Source organism: Echiichthys vipera (genome assembly GCF_963691815.1).
Source record: "Echiichthys vipera genome assembly, chromosome: 3".
NCBI classification, from domain to species: Eukaryota; Metazoa; Chordata; class Actinopteri; order Perciformes; family Trachinidae; genus Echiichthys; species Echiichthys vipera.
The window spans coordinates 1,292,351-1,319,180 of NC_139828.1; the positions used below are offsets into that span (position 1 = coordinate 1,292,351).

Consider the following 26,830-nt stretch of genomic DNA (forward strand, 5'->3'; position numbering starts at 1 on the left):
GAAGTCTCTGAGAGTCAAACAAGTCCACCATTGCAAAGCCTCGATGTTTGACGAGATCCGTCCTCCTCACCACTGCTGACTCTGGCAATGTCTCCCTCACTATACTCCTCAACCGCCAATCCGACCACCTAGGCCTCACCACCACAGCCCTCTCCTGGTTCCAGTCATACCTCACCCACATGAAACAGTATGTCACCATAAATGGCTCCAGCTCCCCACCAGCCCCAGTCAACCAAGGCGTTCCCTAAGGTTTCATGCTCGGTCCACTCCTCTTCACCATCTACATGCTCCCCCTCTGTGGCATCATCCTCCACTATGGACTCAAATTCCACTGTTATGCCGATGACACCCAACTGTATCTCAGCACCGCTCCATTCATGCAGCTCTCCCCAAAGTGTCTTATCAACTGTCTTCACAATAAAAAACCTGGATGTCATCAAATCTACTTTAACTCAGCACCAAAAAAAGGAGCTCATGGTTGTGGCACCCAAGGCACTGCTCTGGGTGCCTCAACCATGAGCTCTTCCAGGCTTGACGGCTGTAACACACGGCGGGGTTCACCCTGGGCAGGTGGGGGACAGGGCTGGGCTTTGTAACCAATCCTGTTTGTGATATTCATGGACAGGATATCGAGGCGTAGGGTTACAGTGTCATCGGTCAGTGACCTTCAGCACTCTCTGGATCGGTTCAGCTCAGCAAGAGTGAAGCTGCTGTCCCTATCAGGGTCAGGACTGCCTGCACAGGGTAGGGAGTCCTTGACCCAAGTGAAGGAGTTCAAGTAACTCGGGGTCTTTGGAGCAATGGAGTGTGAGATTAGCCAGAGAATTGTTGGTTTTGCATTCACTTTAAGAAACACAAGAAACAGAGAGTCAGAAAATAAAGTTCAGTTTACAATTCTCACCTTCCATCAGCAGGTTGTTCATCTTTAAAGTCAAATAACCAGCCCTTAGACCGGTCACTCTTCATGGACACACAGCTGGGTCCAGGTCCAGAACCAGGTCCAGAACCAGGTCCAGATCCAGGTCCAGGTCCAGGTCCAGGTCTCTGCTGCTGCTCCCTGATACAAAGACAGTGGATGAGTAACGTTGTCCTGTTCATCAACATGTAATCTGATCAAAGATGGCGTCTCATCTCAGTGGATCATCAGTCGTTGGCTCTTTGTGAACTAATAAAGTGAGTCGTTCATATTCTAAGCAAACATGTTCAGGAGCTCAGTGTGAATCATGATGGTGGAGTGATCTGAGCTCTGACATGAAGAAGAGTCCATCATCATCTTCCTCCTCCTCCTCCTCTCACCTCTGAGCTTTGGTCTGTCCCTCATGTTCCCCACACAGAGTGGTTTTAGAGAGAGGGGCTCCGTCCTCTCCGTCCTCACACTGGTTCATAGCAGAGTCCACGTCTCTGTCAGGACCAAATGCATTCAAATGACAGAAGGGAACATTTAAAGAGATACAGCCCAACACCGTTCATTCACATCCTCTCCTTCATTACTGACATCACTTCAATCAACTGTGGTGACTGTAACAGGACCTCACAACCATGGTGAAATAATGTTTGATTTTTAAAAAGTATCTAAAAATAGTGTCTACTTCATCCTCACTGACGCCAGAGGCAGCGCTTAACACTGAGTATCTTCTGTCTCGCTCATGTGCAGGTCGAGTATTAATATCAACAAGGTCAGATGTGACCTCGGATGACCCCCGGCTCAGGTATAAGTTCTGGTGTCATCCACGAGATCACTTCCTTTCCATCTTCTCGCTCTGCAGACTAATGCTTGTTACTGCGGTATCATTAGCTTTAGCTTTAGCTTTTAGCTCACTTTTGGCCGGGACAGATGGATGCCCCATCCTCGTTCGTCACTAAGAAAGAAGAACAAACTACCTGCATCTGGTGAGGTCGATTGGTTTTGTTATATTACGCTAGCAGGAGTTAGCACATGCTGATACGGTATCAGTGAAGTGAGTGCTCTTGCTCCCCTCTCCTTGTCTTGGTTTCACCCCGAGCAAACATCCATGCCTGGGACATTAATGAGATGTCCTCCAGGCTCTCGTTCCTCCGCTCAGAGCTCTGCGGAGGGGACGGCAGATGGCTCCATGGGATCCATCATTCGTGCAGCCCTGGCACGCCTGCAGCTGGATCTCCAGCAGGTGGAGCCAGCGCCTGCTAGTGCTTTCTTCAAGTGCACTCTGGCCCCTACCACCTTCACCGTTCGTCCCTCTGAGGAATATCTGAAGGAGTTGCACGCATCCTGGAGAGACTCTAACGCTCTCTCCTGACCTTACAGCCGGACTCTGGCCCAATGGGGGATGCGGCACAATTTGGCCTTGACCACATGTCGGTGGTTAGCCGACAATCGCTTCCCTCATAGTTTCCCCCCGACGAGGCTCTGAGGCCAGATGCCGGGTGCCCTCGCCCACAATGTCGGGTCACGGATGACCTTCTTTATAAAGTTTACGGCACGGCGGCACGGATGGGTCATATTGACTAGTCACTCTTGCATCCTATCCTATCCTATCGGCGTCCCTGCAGTGGGCTGAAGTGGATGCATCCCGCATCAGCGTCAGGGATGCCTCACTGCAGGCTTTTGCCTTAATGTCGAGGGAACTGGGACGTTTGATGTCCACTCTTGTTCAGATTCGCCGCCAGGTCTGGCTTGCACAGTCACCCTTGTCCGAAACCTGGGGAGCTGTTTGGCACAGCTGCTCTACAGGCGCTTGAACGAACTGTCCAGACCGATCACACCAGGCAACAGGGTTGGGGGCTCGGCATTTGCCTCCAGGGGCCACGGTGCATAACTCTTTGCCCCGGAGGAGTCAGCCCACTGCCCACTTTGGTTCTCCTTAATGGAGATGACCACCCCTCTGGGTCAGGGTGCTCTGGCCCATGGATAGCCGGACAGCCTTCTCTTTGTCTTCCCACCGCTTCCCCTGATCTTCCAAACACTTCTCAGGGTGCTTCATCAGGGTCACAGGCTTCTGCTTGTGGCCCTGTTCTGGCCTGCCAGGACCTGGTTTCCCCTGCTCCACAAACTTTGTTGCGGGACACCCTGGCACCTTCCAGAGAGGGGAAGGATTTGGCATCCTTTGGCCCCTGCAGGGCCCAATCCGCTGCTGAGCGATGGCATAGAGCCTGTCAGGGGAACTATTTGGGTGCCAGAGCGCCCTCTACCCGTCTGCTGTATCAGCACAGGTGGAAACTGTTCTCTAACTGGGGTTCAGTTGAGAATGTTGATCCAGTTCACTGGACTGTTCCTACCATTCTTACGTTTTTGCAATCGCTCCTACATGATGATCGGCCTCCTTCTACACTGAGGGTGTGTGTGGCTGCTATTTCATCGCAGCACGCCAGGATCCGGTCTGTTTGTCTAAACACCTGTCTGTCTGAATGCCTGTCTATCTGTCTAAACACCTGTCTGGCATTTGCTCTGTTGCCTATATGTTCTGGAGGGAAGAGGGGGTGTAGAAGCAGGACAAGTTTGGGCCTGTCTGTCTGTCTGTCTGTCTGTTTGTGTCACTACAATATATTGTATTGTTATAATATGTTATTTTGGGTTGGGTGGTGCTGGGTGAGGGGTTGGAAATATATAAGCGTTGCTTCCTTCCATCCCCTTTTCAGACTGTACGTGTAAATTGTTAATTTTTTTTTCTTAGTTTTTTCTTTCTATATCTTTTTAAGTTTCAATGTGTTTTTTTTTTCATCTTTGGATTACAAGTCTGTCATCAGCTCAGCCACACACCTTTTCAAAATGGCTGCCGTCATCAGGTCAGCCACACACCTTTTCAAAATGGCTGCCGTCATCAGTCAGCCACACACCTTTTCAAAATGGCTGCCGTCATCAGGTCAGCCACACACCTTTTCACAATGGCTGCCGTCATCAGGTCAGCCACACACCTTTTCAAAAATGCCGCCGTCATCAGGTCAACCACACACCTTTTCAAAATGGCTGCCGTCATCAGGTCAGCCACACACCTTTTCAAAATGGCTGCCGTCATCGGGTCAGCCACACACCTTTTCAAAATGGCTGCCGTCATCAGGTCAGCCACACACCTTTTCAAAATGGCTGCCGTCATCAGATCAGCCACACACCTTTTCAAAATGGCTGCCGTCATCAGGTCAACCACACACCTTTTCAAAATGGCTGCCGTCATCAGGTCAGCCACACACCTTTTCAAAATGGCTGCCGTCATCAGGTCGGCCACACACCTTTTCAAAATGGCTGCCATCATCAGATCAGCCACACACCTTTTCAAAATGGCTGCCACCATCAGGTCAGCCACACACCTTTTCAAAATGGCTGCCGTCATCAGGTCAGCCACACACCTTTTCAAAATGGCTGCCGTCATCAGTTCAGCCACACACCTTTTCAAAATGGCTGCCGTCATCAGGTCAGCCACACACCTTTTCAAAATGGCTGCCGTCATCAGGTCGGCCACACACCTTTTCAAAATGGCTGCCGTCATCAGGTCAGCCACACACCTTTTCAAAATGGCTGCCGTCATCAGTCAGCCACACACCTTTTCAAAATGGCTGCCGTCATCAGGTCAGCCACACACCTTTTCACAATGGCTGCCGTCATCAGGTCAGCCACACACCTTTTCAAAAATGCCGCCGTCATCAGGTCAACCACACACCTTTTCAAAATGGCTGCCGTCATCAGGTCAGCCACACACCTTTTCAAAATGGCTGCCGTCATCGGGTCAGCCACACACCTTTTCAAAATGGCTGCCGTCATCAGGTCAGCCACACACCTTTTCAAAATGGCTGCCGTCATCAGATCAGCCACACACCTTTTCAAAATGGCTGCCGTCATCAGGTCAACCACACACCTTTTCAAAATGGCTGCCGTCATCAGGTCAGCCACACACCTTTTCAAAATGGCTGCCGTCATCAGGTCGGCCACACACCTTTTCAAAATGGCTGCCACCATCAGATCAGCCACACACCTTTTCAAAATGGCTGCCGTCATCAGGTCGGCCACACACCTTTTCAAAATGGCTGCCATCATCAGATCAGCCACACACCTTTTCAAAATGGCTGCCACCATCAGGTCAGCCACACACCTTTTCAAAATGGCTGCCGTCATCAGGTCAGCCACACACCTTTTCAAAATGGCTGCCGTCATCAGTTCAGCCACACACCTTTTCAAAATGGCTGCCGTCATCAGTTCAGCCACACACCTTTTCAAAATGGCTGCCGTCATCAGGTCAGCCACACACCTTTTCAAAATGGCTGCCGTCATCAGGTCGGCCACACACCTTTTCAAAATGGCTGCCGTCATCAGGTCAGCCACACACCTTTTCAAAATGGCTGCTGCCATCAGATCAGCCACACACCTTTTCAAAATGGCTGCCGTCATCATGTCAGCCACACACCTTTTCAAAATGGCTGCCGTCATCAGGTCAGCCACACACCTTTTCAAAATGTGATTGAAAGCTATATTTAGCTGCTAAAGCTTTGACTGTCGGATCAGAGTCAAAATAAAAGCACTAAGTTGATCCAACCGGTCGGAGCAGTTCAGACACTCCCTGCTGCTTTCACCATGATGTGAACTCAGATTACAGTCAAAGTGCTGTCGACTCTTTTGGAGAAATATGAACATTTGATGTCAATCGTTCTGAATGAATTGCTCTTAAACTCAGAGAGAAACTCTGCAGAACATTTCCAATGGAGACTTTGAACCAGCACCAAGAAACGGCTGCAGTGTCCAGTTACAGAGTGAAACAGCACAATGGGATCAAAGTGAACTCACTGTGAGAGAAGACGCTGCTGCTTTCTTCCTCGTCAGTCCTGGAGTCTGTGTGCGTCTGATCTGAGGACGCCGTCACATCCTGAGAACTTCAGAGTCTAAAAACATCAGAGTGACGTCAAAACCAGTCCAACCAGAGTCAGAGACAGCGTCAGTGTCAGAGAGCTCTCACAGCAGATGGTGTCACGCCACTTTATTTGCACAGCACCATTCAACAACAAGGGAATTCAAAGTGCTTCACATCAAACATTCAAAGCATCGGGAGAAATAACACATGAAACATCGACGTTTAAAACACATCAAAGGTCAATTAAGACGTAGAAAAGATTTAAAACGCATCAAAGGTCATTTTTAAAACATTAAAGAGTTTTACAGAAGTTACAGAAAAGTCTTCAGTCTGGATTTAAGAGAACGCTTCCTCTCCATGTTTAGTCCTGACTCTGGGGACACAGAGCAGACCTGTCCCATGTTTAGTCCTGACTCTGGGGACACAGAGCAGACCTGACCCATGTTTAGTCCTGACTCTGGGGACACAGAGCAGACCTGTCCCATGTTTAGTCCTGACTCTGGGGACACAGAGCAGACCTGTCCCATGTTTAGTCCTGACTCTGGGGACACAGAGCAGACCTGTCCCATGTTTAGTCCTGACTCTGGGGACACAGAGCAGACCTGTCCCATGTTTAGTCCTGACTCTGGGGACACAGAGCAGACCTGTCCCATGTTTAGTCCTGACTCTGGGGACACAGAGCAGACCTGTCCCATGTTTAGTCCCGACTCTGGGGACACAGAGCAGACCTGTCCCATGTTTAGTCCCGACTCTGGGGACACAGAGCAGACCTGTCCCATGTTAAGTCCTGACTCTGGGGACACAGAGCAGACCTGTCCCATGTTTAGTCCCGACTCTGGGGACACAGAGCAGACCTGTCCCATGTTAAGTCCTGACTCTGGGGACACAGAGCAGACCTGTCCCATGTTTAGTCCTGACTCTGGGGACACAGAGCAGACCTGTCCCATGTTTAGTCCTGACTCTGGGGACACAGAGCAGACCTGTCCCATGTTTAGTCCTGACTCTGGGGACACAGAGCAGACCTGACCCATGTTTAGTCCTGACTCTGGGGACACAGAGCAGACCTGTCCCATGTTAAGTCCTGACTCTGGGGACACAGAGCAGACCTGTCCCATGTTTAGTCCCGACTCTGGGGACACAGAGCAGACCTGTCCCATGTTTAGTCCTGACTCTGGGGACACAGAGCAGACCTGTCCCATGTTTAGTCCTGACTCTGGGGACACAGAGCAGACCTGTCCCATGTTTAGTCCTGACTCTGGGGACACAGAGCAGACCTGTCCCATGTTTAGTCCTGACTCTGGGGACACAGAGCAGACCTGTCCCATGTTTAGTCCTGACTCCGGGGACACAGAGCTGCAAATGCTTTTATTTTGAAACTTTAACTTCATTTATCTGATAAAACTTTGACTGTCAGATCATTTCAGATTAACAAAATAAAAGCACTAAGTCGATCCAACGTGTGAAGACGGACTGTTGGGAGCATGAATCATCAGCAGGTGATGAGGTGGCGTCTCCCAGCTGATGCAACGTCCTCAGAGAGCGCTGCTTTCAACAAAAACAGCCTGAAGGTAAAAAGTGCAGGACAAACAGGTTCACAGCACCGAGAAAGACCACACCACTGTACCATACTGGAGGACGCAAGAAGGTGGGGTGAGGGTGCGTTTAGGTGGGATGAAGAGGGGGGTCGAGGGAATGATGAGGGTCGATCGTGGGTCGATCGTCGGGGATGAAGGACGTGGGTCGATCGTCTGGGATGAATGGTGCGAAGCGGGTTGAGGCTTGTGTGGATGTCACACCTGCTGCAGGGGAGCGTGGCTCAGAGTGGGGTTACACCTTGATGTGTGTTCATCAACCCCCAGAACTTCATTGGATGAGACGAGAAGGGACTGTTCGGACATCGCTTGGATGGCTGTGCATGGCTTAGGTAGTGCTGCAGGGGCGGGTGTGCTGCAGGGGCAGGTGTGCTGCAGGGGCGGGTGTGCTGCAGGGGCGGGTGTGCTGCAGGGGCAGGTGTGCTGCAGGGGCGGGTGTGCTGCAGGGGCGGGTGTGCTGCAGGGGCGAGTGTGCTGCAGGGGCAGGTGTGCTGCAGGGGCAGGTGTGCTGCAGGCACAGACGGTCAGGTGGGAGAACCCGTCGTTATGGAGGAAACTCTCAGAGGGAAACAAACAGACTGGAGAGCAGCTGAGGGAGGAGAAACCAGACGACTGCCTAAAGTTAGACACTGAAGAGTTAGACGACGATGATGGCGGAGCGTCCAGCAGCAGCAGCAGCAGCAGCAGCAGCAGCAGCAGCAGCAGGTGGAGGTGTCGTGAGAGGACGGACAGACGGAGCTGAGAGGACGAAGAGCAGCTCCAACATGATCCGGGTCTTCATCAGCTCCACCTTCACAGGTCAGAGTCGTGTGTGTGAGAGAGGTTCAGGTTTGTGGAGAGGATGAGAAATGATGTGGTAAACTGGTGTCGAGGCTCCACCCGTATCTAAACGCCTTCACCTTTACCTGAGAACGCCTCATCGTATGGACTCACGTCCTCGTATCTCTGGTGTTTTCTGTTCAGACATGAGCAGTGAGAGGAAAGCCCTGCTGGAGAAAGCTTACCCACAAGTCCTGGCGTACTGCCGCAGTCTGGGGCTGGTGTTTGAGGTCAGTACTTTAACGTCAATGTCTCAGTGAAAGACAAAGAAACCCACGAGCTGATAACAGGAAATATAATGTGTAATCGCTTAAATACCTGCTCATTCATCAGTGAGGTCACTTCCTGTTCAGGTGGTGGATCTGTGTTGGGGGATTCGAAGCGTCTCGTCGGGGGACCACGAGTCCTGCGAGACCTTCCTGCAGGAGATCGAGAACTGTGCGAGGGTTTCAGCCGGTCCAGCTTTCATCGTGAGTCTCTTCGTCGTGGAAGTTAAGATCAAAGGTTTTAAACGTGATTCATTGATGTTTGCATCGTGCACACGCGTCTCCAGTCCACGTGAACTTCACATCACACACAAAACGCAAAACCATCACAGCGACGCACGGATTTCCTTTCTCTCGACCGCAGCCACGAAATCTCCGGAGTCCCTGATCTTTTTTATCGGATGTTTGGTCAAAGTTGCAGCGCGTGAGGAGGACTTTAGTGCAGGATCATCGATGAATTTCCTTAACTTCTTCTTTTACCTTCCAAAGGCTCTGCTGGGGAACCGCTACGGCCACCGGGCTCTTCCTCGCCTCGTCCCGGAGAAGCAGTTTGAGGTCCTTTTGTCCAAACTCTCCAAAAACCCCGAAGGCGTGAAGCTGCTGAGTCAGTGGTTCCTGAAGGACAACAACGCGGTCCCACCCACCTACGTGCTTCAGCCAATCACAGCTCACTTCCCCCACTACGCCAACCTCCGGCCTGAGAGCACTCCGCAGCGCAACGCCAACCTCCTCTCCTGGCGTTCTACAGAGAGTCAGCTGTTGCAGCTCCTGCGCTCCGCCGCCACGGAGGCCGAGGCCGCCGGTGACATCACAGCGGAGCAGAAGCAACGGTTCTTCGTATCAGGTGAGAGACGTCGCTCACAGTTGGTTCTTTGTCCTAAAGTGTTTCTGAGGTCTGAGCGTCTCTGTTCTCGTCCACAGTCACGGAGCAAGAGTTCGAGCGCGGTTTGTTGACGGGCGGCGGAGAACCGTCGGCCCTTCTTTTTGTCCGAGAGATTCCCCGCCAGAGGGCGAGGGACGGTCCGAAACGTCTCGCCAAATTCATGGACCTGACAGCCAATGGCCTGCTGGACGCAGAAGCTCAGGGGCTCCTCACCGGCCTCAAGTCCCGCCTCTTCGCCACGATGCAGAAGAGCCTCAACCTGCACTGCGTGGAGCTCAGCAAAGGCAGCATCGACCCCAAACGCAAAGAGCACGCTCAGTACCTGGACAGCGTCTGTGAGCAGTTTGTCTCGCAGATGCAGGCCAGGATCGGAGCGGTGGCCGGTTCGCCAGCGGACGGGAGACGGAGAAAGATTTGGGGAAGTACTGAAGACGAGACGGAGGAAATCTCAGACCTGGTGGATGAAGAGGTCGCACGGCACAACGCCATGAGCGCCGAGCTGTGCAGGGGTCTCTATGGCAGGGAGGGGCTTCTGGGTAAGCTCTGCTGTGCCATGTGGGAGTCCACCAACGTTGACCACGGCCCGCTGGTGGTGCACGGGTCTGCAGGGATGGGGAAGACGGCGCTGCTTTGCAAACTAGCGCAGGAGATGCGTAGCGTCCTGGAGGGCGGGGCGTCGGTGGTGATCATGCTGCTGTCGGCGCGTCATCCTCAGAGACCTGACATCGACCACGTCCTCCGCAGCGTCTGCCTCCAGATCTGTTCGGCTTGTGGTTTGGCTCCACCCTCGCCGCTGACGGCCAGCACTCACCTGGAGCTGCTCCGGTTCTTCAGGAGCGTCCTCAGCGAGGTGTCCCAGCGGCAGAACACGCTGCTCATCATCCTGGACGCCCTGGATCAGCTCTCAGACCAACACCACGCTCACAAACTCCGCTGGCTGCCCGTCACGCTCCCGCCCAACATCCACCTGGTGGTCTCCATGGACACCGACAGTGAGGCGTTCGCTAACACGCGGCTGAAGTTGAGGTCTTCGGGGAGTTTCTTTGAAGTGGAGCGCTTGTGTCGTAATGAAGGGAAACAGATGATGGAGTCGTACCTGCGAGCGTCTCAGCGGACGTTGACCCCGGAGCAGAGCGCCGCCGTGCTGCAGAGCTTCGAGGCGACCGGTTGTCCTCTGCACCTGAAACTGATTCTGTCTGCAGCCAGACGCTGGACGTCCTTCAGCCCGCTCACTGCCACACACCTGGGCGCCAACACACAGGAAATGATGTCGCAGCTCTTTCTGATGCTGGAGGAGAAACACGGGAAGGAGCTGGTGGGCGGAGCCTTGGGATACATCACGCTGGCGAGGTGAGGAGAGCCGTGTTACCGTGGAAACAGATTTGATTGTTCTTAAAAGGCTAAAACAGTGACGCTGACCTCCTGAGTCCACAGGGAAGGTCTGCTGGAGGCCGAGCTGCGGGACGTCATGTCCCTGGATGATGACGTCCTCAGTGAGGTGTACAGGTTCTCCCTGCCTCCGACCCCCTCGCTGATCCGGCTGCCCCCCTTCCTCTGGGCGGGGCTCAGACGGGACATCGAGGATCTGCTGGAGGAGCGCTGGAAGGACGGGGTCGCCGCCATCGCCTTCAACAACCGGTGAAGAAGAAAAACAGTTTAAATGGGAAAAATGAGCAAACAGGTCAAATGTTTGAGAGTGTGTGTGTGTGTGTGTGTGTGTGTGTGTGTGTGTGTGTGTGTGTGTGTGCGAGCAGGCGTCTGTATGAGGCGGTTACGGCTCGCTATCTGACATCAGAGCGGCGGGGGCGGAGCTTCAGGATCCTGGCTGAGTACTTCACGGGTCGGTGGTCAGGGAAACTGAAGCCGGCGGCTCTGCCGGGTCTGTCCCTGCTCCTCTCAGACCGAAAGGTACCGACGACATAAAGTAATGTCCACTTAAAGCTGCATTCTCTCTAATGTCCACTTACAGCTGCATTCTCTCTAATGTCCAGCAGGAGGAGACTCCACTTAAAGCTGCATTCTCTCTAATGTCCAGCAGGAGGAGACTCCACTTAAAGCTGCATTCTCTCTAATGTCCAGCAGGAGGAGACTCCACTTAAAGCTGCATTCTCTCTAATGTCCAGCAGGAGGAGACTCCACTTAAAGCTGCATTCTCTCTAATGTCCAGCAGGAGGAGACTCCACTTAAAGCTGCATTCTCTCTAATGTCCAGCAGGAGGAGACTCCACTTAAAGCTGCATTCTCTCTAATGTCCAGCAGGAGGAGACTCCACTTAAAGCTGCATTCTCTCTAATGTCCAGCAGGGGGAGACTCCACTTAAAGCTGCATTCTCTCTAATGTCCAGCAGGAGGAGACTCCACTTAAAGCTGCGTTCTCTCTAATGTCCAGCAGGAGGAGACTCCACTTAAAGCTGCATTCTCTCTAATGTCCAGCAGGAGGAGACTCCACTTAAAGCTGCATTCTCTCTAATGTCCAGCAGGAGGAGACTCCACTTAAAGCTGCATTCTCTCTAATGTCCAGCAGGAGGAGACTCCACTTAAAGCTGCATTCTCTCTAATGTCCAGCAGGAGGAGACTCCACTTAAAGCTGCATTCTCTCTAATGTCCGGCAGGAGGAGACTCCACTTAAAGCTGCATTCTCTCTAATGTCCAGCAGGAGGAGACTCCACTTAAAGCTGCATTCTCTCTAATGTCCAGCAGGAGGAGACTCCACTTAAAGCTGCATTCTCTCTAATGTCCAGCAGGAGGAGACTCCACTTAAAGCTGCATTCTCTCTAATGTCCAGCAGGAGGAGACTCCACTTAAAGCTGCATTCTCTCTAATGTCCAGCAGGAGGAGACTCCACTTAAAGCTGTGTTCTCTCTAATGTCCAGCAGGAGGAGACTCCACTTTCAGCAGCTTACAGTACCTTCATGCTGTGTTTTGATTGGTTGAATGATGTCACAGGTCCCGCCCCAGCCGCTGTGGTTCGCTCCAGGATTGGCCAACGTCAGGAAGCTCCAGGAGCTGCCGTACCACCTGCTGCACGCTGGTCTGTGGGACGAGCTGCGACAGGAAGTCATCGGTATTGTGTTATCGTAATATTATTGTTCCATTCACAACAACAACAACAACAACACAATAAGACTGTCAGGGCGCCGTCCCACTGTGCCTCCGTCACAGGTTAGAGCGCTCTCCCACTGTGCCTCCGTCACAGGTTAGAGCGCCCTCCCACTGTGCCTCCGTCCCGTGCCCCGTGCTTTAGGGTCCTTGTCCCCCCCTCCAGGCCCGTTTGTACTCACACTACCTGGGCCTCGGAGAATGCTTCTTGCTGCCTATACGTCATCACGCCGTAGCACGTCACACGCATTGATGACGTCATGGCGATGCGTGGCTTTGTTTCCAGATCTTTCCGTAGACCTCGGAGTTTTTGTGCGTCTTGTCGACTGTTTTTGAATCTTTTCATCGACCAAATCTGCAGTAAACACTCCACCTCCGCATCACACCAACGTGAACCTTTCACCGCCATTGTTTGAAATGTCCGCGCATGGTCCCTCCTTCTTTTTTCTACGTCCCAACAGGCGCACAGGAAATGACCTCAGAACCGCCGTAGGCCTCGTGCTCGTACACGTGCGCACGCTCGTGCTCGCACACGTGCAAACGTGCTTTACTAAAGCCCACCTCTCCCAAACGGGCCGTGGACGGCAAGCGTGCCGCTCCTAGACGTGGTACGGTTGCACTCACACTGGTCAAAGGAACCAGACTTTAGCCGTGAGACGAGCTGGGGCACGGGACGGAGGCACAGTGGGAGGGGGCACGGGACGGAGGCACTGTGGGAGGGCGCCCTAAATCGGATCATAAAGCAGCATTAATGCTTTTAAAATGAAATCACAAACGTTAAATCTGCGGATTATGATATTTTTTAAATGCTTGAAGATCAAAATATTAGAAGAAAAACGTTTATTTGAACAGTTTTAGTGTGACCTTCAAACTTAAAGCAGCTTTAAGTTGTTGTGAGCTGCTGTTTTTCAGGCAGCGCTGAGTGGCTGCTCTGTAAGAGCCGGGTGTGCGGGGTCTCCAGCGTGATCCAGGACCTGGACCAGTGCTGCCAGTACATGGACTGCCCTGAGACCAGACTGGTCCGGGACACTCTGGTCCTGATCAAACCCAGTCTGGACTTCCTGGACGGGCACATGGGTGAGTGCGTCCGGCTCATATCGGGACCTTTAGACGTCTGATCTTATTTACATATATAATAATGTTAATAAGCAGCTAACATGCTAACCCGCTAACCCGCTGACCTGCTAACCCGCTGACCTGCTAACCCGCTGACCTGCTGACCTGCTAATCTGCTGACCTGCTAACCTGCTAACCTCCTAACCTGCTAACCTGCTGACCTGCTAACCTGCTAACCTGCTAACCTGCTGACCTGCTAACGTGCTAACGTGCTAACCTGCTGACCTGCTAACCTGCTAACCTGCTAAACTCCTAACCCGCTGACCCGCTAACCCGCTGACCTGCTAACCTTCTGACCTGCTAACCTGCTGACCTGTTGACCTGCTAACCTTCTGACCTGCTAACCTTCTGACCTGCTGACCTGCTAACCTGCTAACCTGCTGACCTGCTGACCTGCTAACCTGCTAACCTGCTGACCTGTTGACCTCCTAACCTGCTGACCTGCTAACCTGCTGACGTGCTAACCTGTTAACCTGCTGACCTGCTAACCTGCTAACCTGCTGACCTGCTAACCTGCTGACGTGCTAACCTGTTAACCTGCTGACCTGCTAACCTGCTAACCTGCTGACCTGCTAACCTGCTGACGTGCTAACCTGTTAACCTGCTGACCTGCTAACCTGCTGACCTGCTCACCTCCTAACCTGCTAACCTCCTGACCTGCTAACTTGCTAACCTGCTGACGCCGTTAAACAGCCGCTGAATAAAGCGTGTGAATAAAACGGCGTTTGTGATTGCGGTTGCAGACACGGCTCTGTTTTACACCGAGCTGCTGGCCAGACTCTGCTCCTTGGCCACGCCTTTCCCCGATGTGATTGGCCGGCTGTGTCGCCAATGCGAGGAGTGGTTACTGACGTGTCCCGAGCCCATCCTCGTTCCCAAGTGCAGCTTCCTGCCGCAGCCAGGGGGGGCGCTGCTGCACACGCTGACCGGCCTGCACGGAGGTCAGAAACATGCTCTTCTATCTAAACTACACTTTGAAAGAGTGAAACGTAAAAGTCGAAGTTATCGTAAATTTCACGGGCTACAAATGACGACTGTGCTTTAGTCGCAGAGTGTCAAACGACCTTCAGGCGGCGCCGAAGCTTCTCACCGAGAACGACAAACCTCAAGAGCTTCTTCCTGTTAGCCAGCTAGCTTGTCCGTCTCTTGTGCTGGCTAGTTAGCCAGCTAGCTTGTCCGTCTCTTGTGCTGGCTAGTTAGCCAGCTAGCTTGTCCGTCTCTTGTGCTAGCTAGTTAGCCAGCTAGCTTGTCCGTCTCTTGTGCTGGCTAGTTAGCCAGCTAGCTTGTCCGTCTCTTGTGCTGGCTAGTTAGCTAGCTAGCTGCCGTTCACACAGGACACCAGTCCGGCACAGAATCATCCCAGGGTCTTTTTCGGCATCGAGACAGTCGGGGAACATCAGACCTGGTTTCCCCCGGGTGCATCAGCCGCAGGGGTTCAGGGTCAGGGGTCAGGGGTCAGGGGGTACTGTTAGGGTCTACGCAGGTCTGTGAGCCAGGAACCCGGGAACATAGGACCCATGGAACATAAGACCCGGGAAAATAGGACCCAGGGAACATAGGACCCCGGGAACAAAGGACCCAGGAACATAGGACCCCCAACCTCTGACCTCTGACCCCCCTACCCCCAACTTCTGACCCCTGACCCCCTACCTCTGACCCCCTTCCTCTGACCCCCTGACCTCTGACCCCAAACCTTTGACCCCTGACCCCCAACTCCTGTCCGTACGTACGCGTTGTGTGCGGAGCGACAGGTGCAGCAGTGCAGGTCTCACCTGTCGACATGTCTTCAGGTGTGCTCTGCGTGGACATCAGCGTGGAGGCGGAGCTTCTGGTTGCAGGGTCAGACGATGGCGTGGTGGCGGTCTGGAGCCTCGCCGACCAGCAGCTCGTGCACGCTCTGCCAGGTCACACAGGTGAGTCTGCGTTCATTAAGAACACTCATGATTAAAGATCATGATATTTAATGATGGCATCTGTGCGTAGGTGCCGTCCTGTGTGTCAAAGCCATGGACAGCTCCGCCCACTGCCTCTCATTGGCTGCCGACGGCTCTCTGAGGAAGTGGAGCCTGGTGAACGGCCAACAGCTGCTCTGCGTTCAGGAGGCGGTGCCCGTTGACTCCGCCCCCTCCTCAGCACACCTCCACCTGTCTGATCAGCTGATCTTTGTTTACACCAGGACGCAGGTACGTCCGTGTTTAGGACGTCGAACCAGACGCCAAGTCCCCGAGGAGGAGGCTCCAAAACCAGGACTCTGACCTGGAGGACCGTGGGTTCAAGTCCTGAAGAACTGAGACAAACCAGCTTTATCTGATCTGAACCAAGTCCTTTAGGACTTAACCGTCTCCTTTAGAAACTAAACTTAACGGTCTCCTTTAGTGGTCTAAACTTAACGGTGTTGCTGTTGCAGGTGAAGGCGTGGACGGCTGAGGGGGCTGAGCTCTTCAGCAGCAGTGATGGTGATGGTGGTGATGGCGGGTCGGCGGTGCTGGGGGTCCAGGGGGCTCTGGGGGTCCTGGGGGTCCTGGGGGTCCTGGGAGGATCCGTGGTCTCTCTTCGTGGTTCTGCTCTGATCACAGTTTCTCATCCTGTCGATGAGACTCAGCGTTCGGAGACTCGTCTGGAGAACGGCCGACGTTTGACTCCTGTGAAGTCTGTGACGTTGCCCAAGCGCGGGAAAGTGTTTGTGGTTTCTAAAGACGGGTTCCTGCATCAGGTTTGTGTTTCTGACCGCCTCGGACCGCCCCAGACCGCCTCGGACCGCCCCAGACCGCCCCAGACCGCCTCGGACTGCCCCAGACCGCCTCAGACTGCCCCAGACCGCCTCAGACCGCCCCAGACCGCCTCAGACTGCCCCAGACCGCCTCGGACTGCCCCAGACCGCCCCAGAGTGCCCCAGACCACTTCAGACTTCCCCAGATCAACTCAGACCGCCCCAGACTGCCCCAGACCCCCCCCGACCGCCCGAGGCTGCCCCAGACCCCCCCCGACTGCCCCAGACCTCCTCAGACCGCCCCAGACCGCCCCAGACCTCCTCAGACCGCCCCCGACCTCCTCAGACAGCCCCAGACTGCCCCAGACCCCCTCCAGACCTCCTCAGACCGCCCCCGACCTCCTCAGACAGCCCCAGACTGCCCCAGACCCCCTCCAGACCTCCTCAGACTGCCCCAGACCCCCCCCAGACCTCCTCAGACCGCCCCAGAACCCCCCCCCCCAGACCTCCTCAGACCGCCCCAGACTGCCCCAGACCCCCCCAGACCTCCTCAGACTGCCCCCAGACCTCCTCAGACCGCCCCAGAACCCCCCCCCCGACGACCTCAGACCGCCTCAGACCTCCTCAGTGGTGTTATATCTCATGACTCCCATGTCGTGCGTGCAGATCTCCAGGACGGGCAGAACCACGGCCGCCAAGTTTCCTCTGGTTCCTTCTTTGCTCTCAGTGACTGAAGACGAAAAGATTCTGGTCGCAGGTACGAATCCCGCTCGACCTTTGCTTTGATGATGATGATGATGAAGCCCTTTATTTGTCACTAGTCACAAGTACCAGCGAAATTGCAGCGCCACCTGTCCAAACATACATGTACATACAATGTGACAGAGGGGTAGACAGGACAGGAGGCAGGGATTGTATTGAGAAAGTTACAGCATAACATGAGGAGAGGGAGGAGAGAAAAAAAGGCAACCCCCAGACTGTACTCCAGAGGGAGTGCAGTGTGGGAACAGGAAAAAACACCTCAGCAACAAAAGCACATAATCACTCTTACAACAGAAAAACTCAAGACTAGCAACAGGGAGGGGGTGAGGGTGGGGGGTGTAACCCAGGGTAGCCAGCAGCCACCCGGTCCTGCAGCCATATTCGGCGCTGGTCACGGACCCGTCTGTCTCACTGGGGGGGTACAAGCTGCAGAGACGTGGGAGAGGGGGAGGAGGGTGGATGCATATCTGTATAAATGTATAATGTCACTGTATGTGTGAGCCTGGGTCGTCACCCCGCCCGGCGTCACAGCCTCGGTGCCTCAGTCTGATCCAACGGAGACGGCCTTGATCATGACCCAGGCAGAGTCAACAATCAGCAGGTGTCTGTGGGAGGTGGGGGAAGGAATGAAGAGCGTCTCACTGCAGTGTTCTCCAGGGGAGTTGTTGTTCCAGCAGCAGCCTTGGCCAAGGCCACTGCTGGTTGGGGAGGCCGAAAAGGATAAGATTGGGGTTGTTTGGGTTTGGGACGAGCAGCCACATTCCAATGTCGCGGCTACTCTCTTTGTCCATTCTGGTCAGGAATACGATCCACTTTCCTTTGCAAAGCCATGAGCGTCTCCTTGATGGTACCCACATCGCGGTGCAAAGCCACAGTCTGAGTGCCCATGACTCGCACCGCCTCAATCATTCCAGGCAGCCATGTGGGGCTCTTGGCAGCTGCCATGGATTCCCGAATTCTCTGATAAACCAGGCCCGTGCCTATTCCAATCAGCAGGGAAGTTGTTATCACGGTTCCGAATAGGTAGATGTCTTCGACGTCCTCCACAGAAAGAGCCGCCAGGCACACGACCTGCCACGTCTCCCACGCGTCCATCGTGTAGCCAGCTGCAAACGTTCCGGCAGGACAGACAGGGTCCCCCGCACCCGGGCTTCTCGTCGAGAAGATGGTGTCAATAGCGTGCAGAGACCAGTTGATCAATTCCATAATTCTTTAGGTTCGGAGAGCAGTGCGGAGAGAGTCTCTCAAAAGAAATACATAAGACAGAAGACTAGACGAGACAAGAAGCAAAGCAGGGAAAGATAAGGGAGAGGAGGGAAGGAAAAATGCGACCGCCTCCGCTGAGAGCCAAGAAGAAGAAACACGCTTTGTTCCACAGGTTAGAGACGTCACCGCAGGAGACGTCACCGTTACCGTCACCGTCACCGTTACCGTCACCGTCACCGTTACCGTCACCGTCACCGTCACCGCAGGAGACGTCACCGTCACCGTTACCGTCACCGCAGGAGACGTCACCGTCACCGTTACTGTGACCGCAGGAGACGTCACCGTCACCGTAACCGTCACCGTAACCGTCACGTCACCGTTACCGCAGGAGACGTCACCGTTACCGTAACCGTCACGTCACCGTTACCGCAGGAGACGTCACCGTTACCGTCACCGTCACCGCAGGAGACGTCACCGTTACCGTCAACGTTACCGCAGGAGACGTCACCGTTACCGTCAACGTTACCGCAGGAGACGTCATCGTTACCGTCACCGCTACCGTCACCGCAGGAGAAGTCACCGCTAGCGTCACCGCCAACGTCACCGTCACGTCACCGTTACCGCAGGAGACGTCACCGTCACGTTACTGTTACCGTCACTGTCACCGTTAACGGCCCTCAGAACTTGTTGAGTGGCCCCTGACCACGCCGGATCGCCCTAAACTGCCGCAGACCGCCTCAGACCGCCCCAGACCACTTCAGGCCGCCCCAGACCACTTCAGGCCGCCCCAGACCGGTACCGTTTATCTGATATGAATGTTTCCGGCCTTGTGATTGGCTACCGCGGCCTTCCTGTCAGGAGCGCCGTCGCCACCTGCTGCTGTCCGTAAGCGTTACCGCGGTAACCCGTAAACTTTGTGTCCTCCGCAGGAAGTGACCGGACGCTGAGCCTCTTCAAGATCCGCACGGACTCCGTGGTCGGGTTCCTCGACCTCCGACACGACGACGGCGTTCTGTCCGCCTGCGTCTCCTCCGACTGTCGGCTGCTCGCCTCCGGAGCTGCCGACCAACTCATACGGGTAAGACCGACACACAGCACACGTGCTGGCTCCTTCACAGTAAAAGCCCTACAGCTCCTTCAAATTAAAAGCTTGTGCAGCTCCTTCAAAGTAAAAGTCTGTGCAGCTGCTTCAAATTAAAAGCTTGTGTAACTCCTTCAAAATAAAAGCTCTACAGCTCCTTCAAAGTAAAAGCCCTACAGCTGCTTCAAAGTGAAAGCGTGTGCAGCTACTTCAAAATAAAAGCCCTACAGCTCCTTCAAAGTAAAAGCCCTACAGCTCCTTCAAAGTAAAAGCCCTTCAGCCCCTTCAAAGTAAAAGCTTGTGCAGCTCCTTCAAAGGAAACGTCTGTGCAGCTTCTTCAAAGTAAAAGCCTGTGCAGCTGCTTCAAAGTAAAAGCCCTTCAGCCCTTTCAAAGTAAAAGCTTGTGCAGCTGCTTCAAAGTAAAAGCCCTACAGCTGCTTCAAAGTAAAAGCGTGTGCAGCTGCTTCAAAATAAAGCCCTAGAGCTCCTTCAAAGTAAAAGCCCTACAGCTCCTTCAAAGTAAAAGCCCTTCAGCCCCTTCAAAGTAAAAGCTTTTGCAGCTGCTTCAAAGTAAAAGCCCTTCAGCCCTTTCAAAGTAAAAGCCTGTGCAGCTCCTTCAGAGTAAAAGCCCTTCAACCCTTTCAAAGTAAAAGCCCTTTAGCCCTTTCAAAGTAAAAGCTTGTGCAGCTCCTTCAAAGTAAAAGCCCTTCAGCCCTTTCAAAGTAAAAGCTTGTGCAGCCTCTTTCAAAGTAAAAGCCCTTCAGCCCTTTCAAAGTAAAAGCCTGTGCAGCTCCTTCAGAGTAAAAGCCCTTCAACCCTTTCAAAGTAAAAGCCCTTTAGCCCTTTCAAAGTAAAAGCTTGTGCAGCTCCTTCAGAGTAAAAGCCCTTCAGCCCTTTCAAAGTAAAAGCCTGTGCAGCTCCTTCAGAGTAAAAGCCCTTCAACCCTTTCAAAGTAAAAGCCCTTTAGCCCTTTCAAAGTAAAAGCTTGTGCAGCTCCTTCAGAGTAAAAGCCCTTCAGCCCTTTCAAAGTAAAAGCCTGTGCAGCTCCCTCTCAGTCACATGTTGCCCTCTCCTCGTCAGATCTGGTCGGTGACCACCGGGGCCTTGCTGGACACTCTGTGCGGTTCCGACGCTCCCGTCACTTCTGTCCGTTTCTACAACGGCGTCCTGGTGTCGTCCTCGACGGCGGCCGCCTGCGTCCGTCTGTGGAGTCTGAAATACGACCCTCGCCACAGGCCCACCGCCCACGCCCCGGCAGGCTGCGCCCACGTGGCCGTCACCAAAGACGCCGACTGTGTTTTCTTCGTCCAACAGCCGAGTGAGACGGAGGTGATCAGCTGGAACACCATCACAGGTCAGACCTTCAGTGGTCTACACTTAACCGTCTCCTTCAGTGGTCTACACTTAACCGTCTCCTTCAGTGGTCTACACTTAACCGTCTCCTTCAGTGGTCTACACTTAACCGTCTCCTTTAGTCGTCTGAACTTAACCGTCTCCTTTAGAGACTAAACTTAACCGTCACCTTTAGAAACTAAACTTAACCGTCACCTTCAGTGGTCTACACTTAACCGTCTCCTTCAGTGGTCTAAACTTAACCGTCTCCTTTAGTCGTCTAAACTTAACCGTCTCCTTCAGTGGTCTACACTTAACCGTCTCCTTTAGTCGTCTGAACTTAACCGTCTCCTTTAGAGACTAAACTTAACCGTCACCTTTAGAGACTAAACTTAACCGTCTCCTTCAGTGGTCTAAACTTAACCGTCTCCTTTAGTCGTCTACACTTAACTGTCTCCTTCAGTGGTCTACACTTAACCGTCTCCTTTAGTCGTCTAAACTTAACCGTCTCCTTTAGTGTCTAAACTTAACCGTCTCCTTTAGTAGTCTAAACTTAACCGTCTCCTTTAGAGACTAAACTTAACCGTCTCCTTTAGAGACTAAACTTAACCGTCTCCTTTAGTGACTAAACTTAACCGTCTCCTTTAGAGACTAAACTTAACCGTCTCCTTTAGTAGTCTAAACTTAACCGTCTCCTTTAGTGACTAAACTTAACCGTCTCCTTTAGAGACTAAACTTAACCGTCTCCTTTAGAGACTAAACTTAACCGTCTCCTTTAGTGACTAAACTTAACCGTCTCCTTTAGAGACTAAACTTAACCGTCTCCTTTAGTAGTCTAAACTTAACCGTCTCCTTTAGTGTCTAAACGTAACCGTCTCCTTTAGAGACTAAACTTAACCGTCTCCTTTAGAGACTAAACTTAACCGTCTCCTTCAGTGGTCTAAACTTAACCGTCTCCTTTAGTAGTCTAAACTTAACCGTCTCCTTTAGTGACTAAACTTAACCGTCTCCTTTAGTGTCTAAACTTAACCGTCTCCTTTAGAGACTAAACTTAACCGTCTCCTTCAGTGGTCTAAACTTAACCGTCTCCTTTAGTCGTCTAAACTTAACCGTCTCCTTCAGTGGTCTAAACTTAACCGTCTCCTTTAGTCGTCTAAACTTAACCGTCTCCTTCAGTGGTCTAAACTTAACCGTCTCCTTTAGTCGTCTAAACTTAACCGTCTCCTTCAGTGGTCTAAACTTAACCGTCTCCTTTAGTCGTCTAAACTTAACCGTCTCCTTTAGTGACTAAACTTAACCGTCTCCTTCAGTGGTCTACACTTAACCGTCTCCTTCAGTGGTCTACACTTAACCGTCTCCTTCAGTGGTCTACACTTAACCGTCTCCTTTAGTCGTCTGAACTTAACCGTCTCCTTTAGAGACTAAACTTAACCGTCACCTTTAGAAACTAAACTTAACCGTCACCTTCAGTGGTCTACACTTAACCGTCTCCTTCAGTGGTCTAAACTTAACCGTCTCCTTTAGTCGTCTAAACTTAACCGTCTCCTTCAGTGGTCTACACTTAACCGTCTCCTTCAGTCTCTAAACTTAACCGTCTCCTTTAGTGGTCTAAACTTAACGGTCTCCCTGCAGGTTCTCCTGCGGAGCGCCTGGAGGTCTCCGCGGAGGTCTGCTGTCTGGAGGTCGCCCAGCACAAGCGCCTGCTGCTGTGCGGCCTGAGCAGCGGCACCGTGCTCATCTACCCGCTGGCGCTGCCCCAGGAGACGCTCTGCATCCCGCCCCGGGAGAGCCTCGCCCCCGTGCTCCGCCTGGCCGTCGCCCCCCAGGAGAAGCACATGGCGGTGGCGTACGAGGACGCCGTGTGTCTGTTTGAAATCACTGCCAGAGACAGCTTCCCCACGGTGGAGGGACCCCTGCACGCCTTCGCCCTGTCCCTCCTCCACGCCCCGCTGTCCTCCATGGCGCTGCTGCCCGACCGCAGGCTGCTGTACGGGACGAGCTGCGGGGAGGTGAAGATCCACGGCTTCAGATGCGGCAAGAGCTACGACCTGGAGGCTCATCGCAGCAGAGTGACCTGCGTGACGGCCAGCAACTGGGGGAGCCACGCCCTGGTGGGCTCCGAGGACGCCGTGCAGAGGCTGTGGGCCCTGAGCCCGCTGGTCCTGGACCACACCATGGAGTACAAGGTCAGAGCGCTGCAGGTCCGCAGGACGCCACCAGGTGTCTCCACCGCCGACGGTAGACCTGAACCACAAGGACTACAAAGAGACACAAAACCACTACAAAGAGGCACAAAACCACTACAAAGAGACACAAAACAACTACAAAGAGGCACGAAACCACTACAAAGAGACACAAAACGACTACAAAGAGGCACAAAACCACTACAAAGAGACACAAAACAACTACAAAGAGGCACAAAACCACCACAAAGAGACACAAAACAACCACAAAGAGACACAGAACAACCACAAAGAGACACAAAACAACCACAAAGAGACACAAAACAACCACAAAGACACACAAACAACCACAAAGAGACACAAAACAACTACAAAGACACAAAACCACTACAAAGAGACACAAAACGACTACAAAGAGACACAAAACAACCACAAAGAGACACCAAACAACTACAAAGAGACACAAAACAACCACAAAGAGACACAAAACAACCACAAAGACACACAAATAACCACAAAGAGACACAGAACAACCACAAAGTGACACAAAACAACCACAAAGAGACACAAAACAACCACAAAGACACACAAAACAACCACAAAGACACACAAACAACTACAGAGAGATACAAAACAACCACAAAGAGACACAAAACAACCACAAAGAGACACAAAACAACTACAAAGAGACACAAAACAACCACAAAGAGAAACAATACAACTACAAAGAGACACAAAACAACCACAAAGAGACACAAAACAACTACAAAGAGACACAAAACAACTACAAAGAGACACAAAACAACCACAAAGAGACACAAAACGACCACAAAGACACACAAACAACCACAAAGAGACACAAAACAACCACAAAGAGACACAAAACAACCACAAAGAGCAACAAAACCACCACAAAGAGACACAAAACAACCACAAAGAGACACAAAACAACTACAAAGACACAAAACAACCACAAAGAGACACAAAACAACTACAAAGAGACACAAAACAACTACAAAGAAACACGACACAACCACAAAGAGACGACACAACCACAAAGAGACACAAAACAACCACAAAGAGACACAAAACAACCACAAAGAGATACAAAACAACCACAAAGAGACACAAAACAACCACAAAGAGACACAAAACAACCACAAAGAGCAACAAAACAACCACAAAGAGACACAAAACAACCACAAAGAGACACAAAACAACTACAAAGAGACACAAAACAACTACAAAGAGACACAAAACAACCACAAAGAGACACAAAACGACCACAAAGACACACAAACCGACCACAAAGAGACACAAAACAACCACAAAGAGACACAAAACAACCACAAAGAGCAACAAAACCACCACAAAGAGACACAAAACAACCACAAAGAGACACAAAACAACTACAAAGACACAAAACAACCACAAAGAGACACAAAACAACTACAAAGAGACACGACACAACCACAAAGAGACGACACAACCACAAAGAGACATGACACAACCACAAAGAGACACAAAACAACCACAAAGAGATACAAAACAACCACAAAGAGACACAAAACAACTACAAAGAGACACAAAACAACCACAAAGAGATACAAAACAACCACAAAGAGACACAAAACAACCACAAAGAGACACAAAACAACCACAAAGAGACACAAAACAACCACAAAGAGATACAAAACAACCACAAAGAGACACGAAACAACCACAAAGAGACACAAAACAACCACAAAGAGACACAAAACAACCACAAAGAGATACAAAACAACCACAAAGAGACACAAAACAACTACAAAGAGACACAAAACAACTACAAAGACACAAAACAACCACAAAGAGACACGACACAACCACAAAGAGACACGAAACAACCACAAAGAGACACAAAACAACTACAAAGAGACACAAAACAACCACAAAGAGACACAAAACCACCACAAAGAGACACAAAACAACTACAAAGAGACACAAAACAACCACAAAGAGACACAAAACAACTACAAAGAGACACAAAACAACCACAAAGAGACACAAAACAACCACAAAGAGACACAAAACAACCACAAAGAGACACAAAACAACCACAAAGAGCAACAAAACAACCACAAAGAGACACAAAACAACCACAAAGAGACACAAAACAACCACAAAGAGACACAAAACAACCACAAAGAGACGGATCAGGACTAAAAACAGGTGAAATCCGCCTCACAGCCTCTAAATCTTGACCTTTGTTCCCGGTTCAGGGTTTTTTCTTCGAGGGCGTTCTCTCCGCTGCTTTCTCCGACAGCGACCACTTCGTCTTCACGGGATCTCAGGACCGAACCATCAAAGTCTGGGACGTCGCTACAGGTACCTGGACCGGTCCCCCCGACCTGGACCGGTGACCTGAACCGGTGACCTGAACCGGTGACCTGAACCGGTGACCTGAACCGGTGACCTGGTCCGGTGACCTGGACCAGTGACCTGGACCTGGACCGGTGACCTGGACCGTTGACCTGGTCCGGTGACCTGGACCAGTGACCTGGACCGGTGACCTGGACTGGTGACCTGGACCGGTGACGTGGACCGGCGACCTGGACCGGTGACCCGGACCTATGACCTGGACCGGTGACCCGGACCTGTGACCTGAACCGGTGACCCGGACCTATGACCTGGACCGGCGACCTGGACAGGTGACCTAGTCAGGTTACCTGAACCTGCGACCTGAACAGGGGTTCTGGACCGGTGACCTGGACTGGCGACCTGGACTAGTTACCTGGACTGGTGACCTGAACAGGGGTTCTGGACTGGTGACCTGGACCGGCGACCCGGACCGGCGACCTGGACCGGTGACCTGGACTAGTTACCTGGACTGGTGACCTGGACAGGTGACCTGAACCAGTGACCCGGACCGGCGACCTGGACCGTGGACCTGGACTGGTTACCTGGACTGGTGACCTGGACAGGTGACCTGAACCAGTGACCCGGACCGGCGACCTGGACCGTGGACCTGGACTGGTTACCTGGACCGGCGTACTGGACAGGGGACCTGGACCGGTGACCTGAACCAGTGACCTGGACCGGCGACCTGGACCTGCGACCTGGTGTTCTGATCCATGAAAAATCCAAAGCGCGTGTGGTCACTGTGTTTGTCTCCCCGGCAGGAACGCTGCTGTACGTCCAGTACGTCTACTCCCCCGTCGTGCGGATGGTGAGCAACAGGAGCGGTTTTGTGGCGCTGTCTCAGGGGGGCGCCGTCATCAGGGAGATGTTCCGCTGCCCGGATCACATCAGTCCGGACTACAACCCTCTGAGGAACGTCAAGGCCCAGTACCGGGTCACCTCCAGAGACAGGAAGAGCCGGGACGGCCAGCCGGGCTCCGGGTCCGACGTCCAGGACTTCAACCCGGCCCAGTTCAACCTGAACGTCGCGAGCATGTTCAGAATGAAGCCCCCGTCCGCCTCCTCAGCCTGTCTCATACTGTAGCAGGACCTCCGGGTTCTGGTTCTGAAGACACCCGTAGTTAGTGTGCAGCTAGCTTAGATCTCACATTTACACATTTACACATTTACACATTTATGATATTAACGCTTCTGAAAACAGCTTCCTGCGTCCTGGAGTCCTCGTATTTAACCAGAATATGGATAAAAAAGTGCTACATCGACACAATTTATCCATGTTGTCGCATAAATATGAGTTTTACATGAAGGAGCGGTGGATTCTGCAGCAGGTCCAGGTCCAGGTCCAGGTCCAGGCCCAGGCCCAGGCCCAGGCCCAGGCCCAGGTCCAGGTCCAGGCCCAGGTCCAGGCCCAGGCCCAGGCCCAGGCCCAGGTCCAGGTCCAGGCCCAGGTCCAGGTCCAGGTCCAGGTCCAGGCCCAGGTCCAGGTCCAGGTCCAGGCCCAGGCTCAGGCCCAGGCCCAGGTCCAGGTCCAGGTCCAGGTCCAGGCCTCGTCCCCGACCGAAGGGTGATT

General features: G+C 52.6%; 1 protein-coding gene across 1 annotated transcript; it reads left to right on the top strand.

The window, feature by feature from the left end:
• Positions 1-8,055: 8,055 nt before the first annotated feature.
• Positions 8,056-26,350, top strand: nwd1 (NACHT and WD repeat domain containing 1; the record flags this gene model as incomplete). The annotated part of the gene is made up of 23 exons (XM_083940773.1): positions 8,056-8,203; positions 8,369-8,454; positions 8,578-8,694; positions 8,980-9,334; positions 9,412-10,723; positions 10,808-11,011; positions 11,128-11,281; positions 12,318-12,435; positions 13,383-13,547; positions 14,330-14,527; positions 15,377-15,499; positions 15,570-15,769; positions 15,994-16,299; positions 16,963-17,053; positions 17,560-17,672; positions 18,437-18,669; positions 18,763-18,839; positions 18,946-19,059; positions 19,194-19,342; positions 20,426-20,699; positions 22,310-22,863; positions 25,122-25,227; positions 26,022-26,350. The coding sequence occupies 23 exons, from the start codon at positions 8,056-8,058 to the stop codon at positions 26,342-26,344; spliced, it is 5,520 nt and encodes a 1,839-aa protein (XP_083796899.1). The 3' UTR covers positions 26,345-26,350.
• Positions 26,351-26,830: the final 480 nt, after the last annotated feature.